The following is an 8448-nucleotide window of genomic DNA, read 5'->3' on the forward strand; positions in this document are numbered from 1 at the left end:
TATAAGGTTGTGCTGGGCGAGTCTCCGCCCACTAGGGGCGTGGCGGGGGCTGGCGGGAGATTGCACGTGGCTGCCGGTCCCCGCGGGGGCTCCCCCCGCGCTGCCCGGGCCTGGGGACCCGAACCCCGCTGTCCTGCCCGGTCCGCACCTTCGGCCCGGGCGCTGCCCGCGCTGCCCCGCTCCCGGGGCTTGTGAGAACCCATGTGCTCTCCCAGTGGCTTTGGGGACGCTGCTGGGGGTTTGGGGCACTGCTGCCAGGGGCTTTTTGGGGGCACAACCTCTCTAGAAAGCCCAGCGGGCTCAAGAAGCTCACCCGTTTCCTCCTGGCCTGCGGTCAGTCCCTTACTGGGACAGAGCAAACGTCACCAGTACAATAGTGCCCCCCCCAGCACTTTCTCCCTGTAGCATCAGGCCCTGAGCACCTTTGGGTGTCCCCACCACGTTTCACCTTCGCTCCGGTGTCTCTTGGAAGTCCAGGGGTTACAAAGCTCCGTCCCTGGCGCTGGCAGTGGTTCAGAGGCTGCTTCTCTTCCAGATTCCTAAGTAATAAACCACCACGTGCCAAGAGCGCTTGCCGCATTCATCACCTGGCAAACAACCTCTGTCTCGCTTTGCAGCTGCAGGGTTTGCTGGGCTCGTCTCCCTCCTGTCCCGATTTCGGGAGGACACCAGAGCGACCCAGCACCGCGCTCTGCACAACCTCCATCTGATCACCGCCCGGAGAGAGTTCTCAGATCGGCTTAGATCAGATAAAGGGCAGAGGGGGAGCTGATTCACCTCCTGCCTCCGGACCAGAGAGCCAAGAGCCGCGGCGCAGCCGTGCACGGCCAAGGGTGGGCAGGCTCCAGGCTCTTTGCAGCCTCCGACCGGCCCAGAGCTTCATGTCCTGAGCCTGTGTGAAGCCCTCCCAGGTCTGGAGGCCAAAGACCCACAGGACACCCATGCTTTGGCTGCTCCTGCGGGACCTGGTGGTATTCGGGACAACACAACGAGGTCACGAGACCTCAGCCACCCAAAATCCCATTAAGCGGTGACGTGAGTCAACCTGGGAGCACAGGGGTTTGGGCTGAGCTGGTTCAGCCGGTGCCGCAGCCCCAACCCGGGCACGTTACACCCCCAGGCTGCAAAACCTCCGGTATTTCACCGTTTTTCCCTTTCCACCTTAAAACCCATACATTTAGGATGCCACCCTCAGCAACACATTATAAAGCGCCAAGAAACCTTTCAACAAATCCCCTGCGTGATGCTCCGGGGGTTTATTAAGTGCCCCTTAAACCCAAAATCCCCGGGGAAAACGAGGTAGGCGGCAATCGCCGCCCCCCACCGCAATCACCGGGTTCACGGCTCTATCTGCGTGGGGAAAGCGCCTCGCTAATCACTTCCCCATTGATTTAATGAGGCCGACGAGAGAAAACGATGTCTGGGAAGAAATGGGAGCTCATCAGAGGCAATTTAGCGGCGCGGAACCTTTTCGGGAGGGCGAGGAACGGGCTGCGGGGACTTTGCAGGGGAGAAGCCGCTTGTCCCCATCCCACCGTCGCTGTTTTTTGCCATCGCGGCCGTTTAAACGCTGAGCCCGGACCGGCGCGACGGGCTCCACAACCCCGTAAACCCCGCGTCTGACCTTTTCCCGCAGCCCCGGCCGTGCCCCGAGCTCCGGGGCGGGTTTGCGGCAGAGGCGATTTCGTCTGCTCTTCCTTTCATGTGGTGGGGAGAACGGTTTTCCAGCCGCTTCCCGGCGGCTTTTCCACTTCGCACGAGGGGATCGGGGCTGGGTCCTGGTGCTGCTTCGCTCACCAGAGCTGTGACCCCCCCAAACCAGTGTCCCCCCGATGCTGTCACCCCCTCAAAGTGGTGACAGCCTCAGAACTGCAACACCCCCAGAGCGGTGACACCCCAATGCTGTGACCCCCCAGAGTTGTGACCCCCAGACCAGTGTCCCCCCAAGCTGTGACCCCCCCAATGCTGTGACACCCCCAGAGCTGTGACCCCTCCCAGTGCTGTGACACCCACAGAACTGTGACACCCCCAGTTCTATGACACCCCAGAGCTGTGACCCCCCCAACGCTGTGACCCCCCCAGTGCTGTGACACCCACAGAACTGTGACCCCCCCAGACCAGCGTCCCCCCAATGCTGTGACACCCCCAGAGCTGTGACCCCCCCAAAACTGTGACCCCCCCCAGACCAGTGTCCCCCCAATGCTGTGACACCCCCAAAACTGTGACCCCCAGACCCCTGTCTCCCCAGAGCTGTGACACCCCAGTGCTGTGACCCCCCAGTGTTGTGACCCCCCCAGACCAGTGTCTCCCCAGAGCTGTGACCCCTTCAGAGCTGTGACACCCCAGAGTTGTGAACCCCCCATGCTGTGCCCCCCACAGCGCTGTGCCCCCCACAGCACTGTGCCCCCCAGACCTGCGCCCCCCCAGCGCTGTGCCCCTCAATGCTGTGCCCCCCAGACCTGCGCCCCCCAGCGCTGTGCCCCTCAATGCTGTGCCCCCCCAGCGCTGCGTCCCTCAGACCTGTGCCCCCCAGCGCTGTGCCCCTCAGACCTGTGCCCCCCAGCGCTGTGCCCTTCAGACTTGTGCCCCCCAGCGCTGTGCCCCCCGGCGCTGTGTCCCTCAGACCTGTGCCCCCCAGCGCTGTGCCCCCAGAGCGGTGCCCGCGGCACGGGGCCGATCCCGCTCCTGGGGTGACTCAGCTCTTGCTCCATCCCCGGGGAGCGAAGGTTTCTTAGGAAGCGGTTGCAAAACCCCCGTGTGCCCCGCGGGGTGCGGCTCATCCCCCCTTCCCCGCCGCTCCGGGGGAAAACGGGGTTAAAACGGCAAGAATTGGCCCAACCGCGGGGGCAGCCTCCCCCTCGGGGCACTTCGCTCCTGGGAAGGAGAGAATAAATGATCCAGAATAAACGATCCAGAAAGTTTCCGCCGGCACCTCCGCCCGGAGCACCCGCGGACGGCGGAAATATCTCCCGTAAAGTTAATCGTGATGATTTGGGTGATTATGAGGGGAAGGAATTCAGTTTTCCACTGAGCTCTCGAGTTTATCGCAGCATTAAGTAACAAAAAGCGGCGTTTGCGCGGTAGCAAGTTTATGACACAAATATTGAAGCAAATCGGGTGGTTTCGCCTGTTCCGCTCCCGGAGCTGTCGGGGCTGGGGGTGGCGGGAGGAAAGGGCTGCTTGGACGTTTATTTCCGATTGGGGCTTTTTCTGCCCTCATACTGGTGTGGAAGGAGCTCATACTGGGACAGGCACCTTCATACTGGTGCGGAAGGGTCCCGTACCGGGACGGGTGCCCCCATACGGGTCCCATTCCCATCCCCATACCGCTCCCTCACTGGATTTTCCCGCCCCCGCGCAAGCGCGCGCTCTCCCACCACCCCGCGCCTGCGTATGCGCACCTTGGCCACGCCCCCTCCGCTTTCCCCGCCCCTACTCCCCCCCGCGTCGCTCTGGCGCATGTGCAGTTGCGCTCACGCCCCTCAACCCCACCCAAAAGGGCGGGGCCATGGGCACCGCCCCCCTCGGCGGTGCGGCGCATGCGTGTTGGTGGCGAGGCGCGCCCGGGCGGGGCGTTTCGTCACGGTGGGGCGGTGCCCCGTAAACCCCGCCCATTTGCCCCCCGAGGCGGCCAATCGCCCCGCCCCAATGCACGACTGGGCGGGGCATTAATGAGGGGGCGTGGCTCACCTAAACCCGCCCCTCCGCGTCCCACCCTGCGCGCTGTGCGCCTGCGCCGACCGAGGTGGGCGGGGCGAGTGCTGGCTCCGCCCACCACCTCCTCGCCGCGTAGTCATAGCGACGGCGGCTGTGCGGGAGAAGGCGACGCTGCGGCGGGTGCGAGGGGCTGTGTGCTGGTTTTGGGGGTGTCCCCTGTTTGGAGGTGTCTCTGAGAGGGTGCTCCTCACGGGGGTGTTGTGGGGCAGGGCCCTGTGGGGCTGTTTGAGGGGAATGTTGTTTTCTGGGGGCGTCCGAGGGTCTTTGTGGGGGGTGTTTATGTGGGAGCTGTAGGCCCCTATGAGGAGGGCGTCGTTGGGGGGGCGCCTAAGAAGACGCAGCGCTCTGTGGAGGTGCAATGCATCTCTTTTGGGGGCCTTGGGGGTGTAGGGTCTCTGTGGGGGTTGTTGGTTTTTGGGGGATGTGAGGCACTGTGTGGGACCCAGTCTCTGGGGGGGTGCCCCTCGTTTTCACAGGGTGTCATGGGGCTCTGGGGAAGGGGGGTGGGATGGAGCTGGTCCTTGGCGGGGGGTTAGGATGGAGTTGGTCCCCTGGGGGCGTTAGGAAGGGTCTCTGGGGGATGGGCTGTTTCCTCCACACTGCAGTTCAGGACGGGCTTTCCCTGTTGGCCAGAGGCAGCTTGAGAACCCACTGAGCAACCAGGAGCTGCTCTTCCCCCTCTGCCGCAGGTCGTACGGCTTTTCCGCAGCCATGGGTTCCGTGCTTTCCCTCTCGGGCCACGGCGCTGCCGCCGGGCAGAGGCCGAAGGCTGAGGATGGCGACGAGGACGGACTTGACAGCCGGGACCGCGTGGAGGACATCGCCAAGTTTCCATATGTGGAGTTCACGGGCCAGGACAGCATCACCTGCCCCACCTGCCAAGGCACCGGCTGCATTCCCACAGGTGACGGCTCCTCCTGCCCCTAAACACATAAAACCGCTGTTGCTTGTTTACACCAGCGACCTCACAAGTGGATAGGGTTGATTAACGTGTTCCTTTTGCCTTCCAGAGCAGGTAAACGAACTGGTGGCTCTCATACCCTACAGCGACCAGCGGCTTCGTCCGCAGAGAACGTAAGTGTGTAGTAAGCGAGGAGTTACATTCTACAGAGGGCAAACAGGGCTCTTTTGTCATTCACTGCTGCAGCTTCACCTGGTCTGCGGCCTCTCCTTCGTTTAGTGGTTTGTTTTCATCCAAGTACGCCAACAAACACAACGTAAAGTGTAACTTTGAGTGCTTCCTGTGAAATCCCACTGTGGGGTGAACGTGGAAACAATGATCCTACTCACGCTTTTCATCCCTGCGCCCTTTACTGGAGCTCGTAGAAAGAAGCTGCCTTACCAGGAGCAAAAATACTGGATTGTGAAAACACTCTGGGGACAACAATGATTCTTTGGTTACTCATTCCTAAAAAATCAAGCGTTTAAAAGGTGACAGTTATGAGCAATTTCAGATGTTGGAAGCGTTAGAGCAGCGTGTCTGTGGGAAGAACAAAGAGAGGCTGTTTGCTGCAGGGCTGGGTTTGGGTTCCAGGGGCTCTGGCGTTGGGGTGAGAGCGGTGACCCCGTCCCCATCCCTTGCAGGAAGCTCTATGTCCTGCTGTCCGTCCTGCTCTGCCTCCTGGTCTCGGGGCTGGTGGTTTTCTTCCTCTTCCCACACTCCGTCTTGGTGGACGATGACGGTATTAAAGTGGTTCAGGTTTGGTTCGACAAGAAGAACTCCGTCGTCATTCTTGCGATCACGGTAAGGTTTTCGTGTCCGTGTTCCCGACGGAATAAACTCCGTGTGGAGCTGCCGGGAAGGTCGCTGCCGCTCACGTTTTCCCCCTTCTCTCCATCCAGGCCACGTTACGCATCAAAAACTCCAACTTCTACTCGGTGACGGTGACCAGCCTGACGAGCCAGGTGCAGTACATGAACACGGTGGTGGGGACCCAGCAGATCAGCAGCGTCTCCAGCATCCAGCCGCTCAGCGACAAACTGGTATTTACCTTCCCATATAACCATCACCAAACCTGGGCCCCCCGCGAGTTACCTTGGTGGTACCGTCATAGAATAATTTGGCTTGAGAGAGACTTTAAAGATGATTTGATTCCAACCCCTCTCGTGGGAATATAATCTATTTGTACCTTAAGTCTTCGCTTGGCAAAATATTCTCATGGCCAAAGTGCTTTGTGCCCAGCAGCTGGAAGGGAACAGGAGGTGGGAAATGCCCCAAAAGAAGTGGATTCAGGTGAGCAAAACTGCGTGTGAACGTGGTTTTCTGTTCTTTTCCACAGGTGAATTTCACTGTGAAGGCGGAGCTGGGTGGACCCTTCTCCTACCTGTAGTAAGGATTTACTACTCTTTGTGTACAGCTTGGAGAGGGCGGGTTAAGCGGCTTTGATTAGAATTTGCTCTGGAAATGACACATTTTCTGTTAACTTCCTGGAAAGAGCAGTTTGCTAGAAATCACTCAAAAGGCCGCTTTGTCGGGACGTCGTGCCGCGGTTTTTGGGCCGTGTCTGGGGCTGATTTACCAGCAGAGGGAAAACACCACCAGAAAACACCGAGAAACGCAAGCGCGGCCGCTGCCGACCGAGCTCTTCTCTTGGTCTCTTCCAGCTTCTTTTGCACCTTTCCCAAGGTGAAGGTCCACAACATCGTGATCTTCATGAGGTGGGTGCTTATTTGCTCTAAAGGGACACGAGGGGACGCGGAGATTTGGCGCCTGCTTCGCCGCGTCAGCTTTTAATCCGGGTTGGGTGAAATGTCAGATGGGGACGAGGTGACACCGGCTCAGTTCTCGCGGTGGGGCTGTGCTCGCCCGCTCTGAGCACAACCTGCACCTTTCGAGGGGGAAGATGATTTGTGATGAGCATCAAACCCCCTGGGGGTTTGGTTTTGATGCAGGTCCCGTCCCCGCTAACCCGCTCTCCCCCGCCAGGACGTCGGTGAAGCTCTCGTACATCGGCCACGCCACGCAGAGCTCGTTGGAGAGGTACCACTACGTGGACTGCAGCACCAACTCCACGGCGGCCCCGGACGCGCGGCCCCGTCGCTCCCTGGCGCCGCAGGATGCGGCCGAAGCCACCATGGAGCCGTGAAGCTCAACCCGTGTTTCCCGGGGACGGCTTTCTCGGAGGGACCAGAGCTTTCGAATGGAAGCGGCAGGATGGCGAAGGGCAGATTTGAAACCTCCAGGTCCCTTTTTGCGCCGTTCCCCGTGCCGTCCGCCAAACCCCGCTCAGGGTGTCGCTCACGTGCGGGTCCTTCCCAAACTCAGGGCTTAAATTCCCCTTTGGTTCCCAAACCCAGCACTGGGTGGGGAAACCGGACTCTGCAGCTCCACACTTTGGGGTCTGAAGATCCCAAAGGTTTCGAGTCGACTCTTTGGAGCCGAACGCTGTGTTACGCCGTTCAGGGTAAACCAGTGCGGGTAATTTACTCCGCTTTTGCACGCCCCTCGTGCGTTTCAACGCGGGGCTCGATAAAAAGGGATGTTAACCCGTGAGGAACGCACAGATAGGGTGTAAAAAGGGATATTTCTCTGTGCAGAACACACGGATAGAGCATAGAGATGGAGATTTCTCCGCGGAACGCACAGATGAGGCTTCTGCCTCTGACTTGCACTGGGAGGAGGTGAAGCAGTTGAAACGCTCTGTTTGCACAGATTTGGGTCGCTGGCAGCTGAGGCCACCTCCAGCCAACCAGCGCCAGAGCACGCGGGTTTGGGGAAGACGGCGTCAGTAACGCGGCACAGCATGAGGGATCCGGGTCCTTTCGACCTCCCCGCTGCTCCCCCAGCCCCTCGGAACCTCCACGTCCCCCCTTCGGCACCTGCGGGGTCTCCAGTGTTCGACACCAGGAACCCTGTAGCTCGTTGCCACTTTGCCATCTGCAAAAAGTGCCAATTTACACTGTGTTTTCTCTCTAATTTAGTGTTTCGAAGGCTTATCTTGCAGGAGCTCCGTGGGCGCTATCAATGGTACCAAACTGTGGCGGCTCTGCCCGCCGCAGGTCTCGATTTTCATTCCGCTGCTGCACTTTTGGAGGTTTCCTGCGGGATTCGGTGGCTCCGGCGTCCTTTTGGCGTCACCTCCACCTTCCCAGGTGGATGGGAACACGCCGGGGTTTTGGCGCTAAAAGCCGCTTCATTTTGTGCGAGTGTGAAATAAAAACCCAACTCTTTTTAAGAACACCCCAAACTGGTGTTTCTGTCTGGCGGGGTCTCTAGACCTGAGTTCTGCTCATTAAAGCCCAGCTTTGCGTTTCTGCGCCGTGTCCTCCGTGGCTGCGGTGGGACGGGGGCTGTGCCGCGTTTTGCTCATCGGCTCCTGCTCTTCATGATGATTTTTGGGGCAAAAGGCCAATAAATTCAAGTGGTGACCAGAGTCCCCACCCAGACCCACTGTCACACCACACAGTCCCTTGGTCACAAGCTCCTCCCCACATCCCAAACCCCCGATTTACGATGAGTTGAACTTTCCTTTTCACGCAGAATGAGGAAATCAACCTTTGTTCCTCATTTCCCCAATTTCCCCCCTCGCAGCACCCGCTTCTGCCCCATTTGGCCTCTTGGGTGCTCCGCACCCTCCTGCTTCCCCATGTTTATCATCTGGGGGGGTTCCTAAACCCGCCCCGTGGTTGAGCGGAGTTTACCCCTGTGCGGCAGCTCGTGATTAGCGCTGCCCCATGGGGCGGGTGGCAAAGCGCTTTGGTCTGTGAGTTTGTAAACCTTCCTAATCCTTT

General features: G+C 59.7%; 1 protein-coding gene across 2 annotated transcripts; it reads left to right on the forward strand.

Moving 5' to 3' along the window:
- The first annotated feature begins 3783 nt into the window (after nt 1–3783).
- On the forward strand, nt 3784–6940 carry TMEM106C (transmembrane protein 106C). 2 transcript variants are annotated; one of them, XM_065862168.2, is made up of 8 exons: nt 3784–3837; nt 4407–4621; nt 4728–4791; nt 5302–5461; nt 5560–5700; nt 5997–6046; nt 6322–6375; nt 6644–6940. In XM_065862168.2, the coding sequence occupies exons 2-8, from the start codon at nt 4429–4431 to the stop codon at nt 6801–6803; spliced, it is 822 nt and encodes a 273-aa protein (XP_065718240.1). In that variant the 5' UTR covers nt 3784–3837; nt 4407–4428; the 3' UTR covers nt 6804–6940. The 2 variants fall into 2 exon arrangements, with proteins under 2 accessions (XP_065718240.1, XP_071656127.1); XM_071800026.1 differs by having other exon boundaries at nt 3821–3883.
- The last annotated feature ends 1508 nt before the right edge of the window (nt 6941–8448 follow it).

The sequence above is a fragment of the Patagioenas fasciata genome, chromosome 28 (assembly GCF_037038585.1).
Source record: "Patagioenas fasciata isolate bPatFas1 chromosome 28, bPatFas1.hap1, whole genome shotgun sequence".
Taxonomy (NCBI): Eukaryota; Metazoa; Chordata; class Aves; order Columbiformes; family Columbidae; genus Patagioenas; species Patagioenas fasciata.

Excerpts from the sequence above, each read along its gene's own strand:
- TMEM106C (XM_065862168.2), top strand. The coding sequence starts at position 4,429 with ATGGGTTCCGTGCTTTCCCTCTCGGGCCACGGCGCTGCCGCCGGGCAG. Across the intron at positions 4,622-4,727 it reads CACCGGCTGCATTCCCACAG|AGCAGGTAAACGAACTGGTG; the intron begins GTGACGGCTCCT and ends TTTGCCTTCCAG. Across the intron at positions 6,047-6,321 it reads GGACCCTTCTCCTACCTGTA|CTTCTTTTGCACCTTTCCCA; the intron begins GTAAGGATTTAC and ends GGTCTCTTCCAG.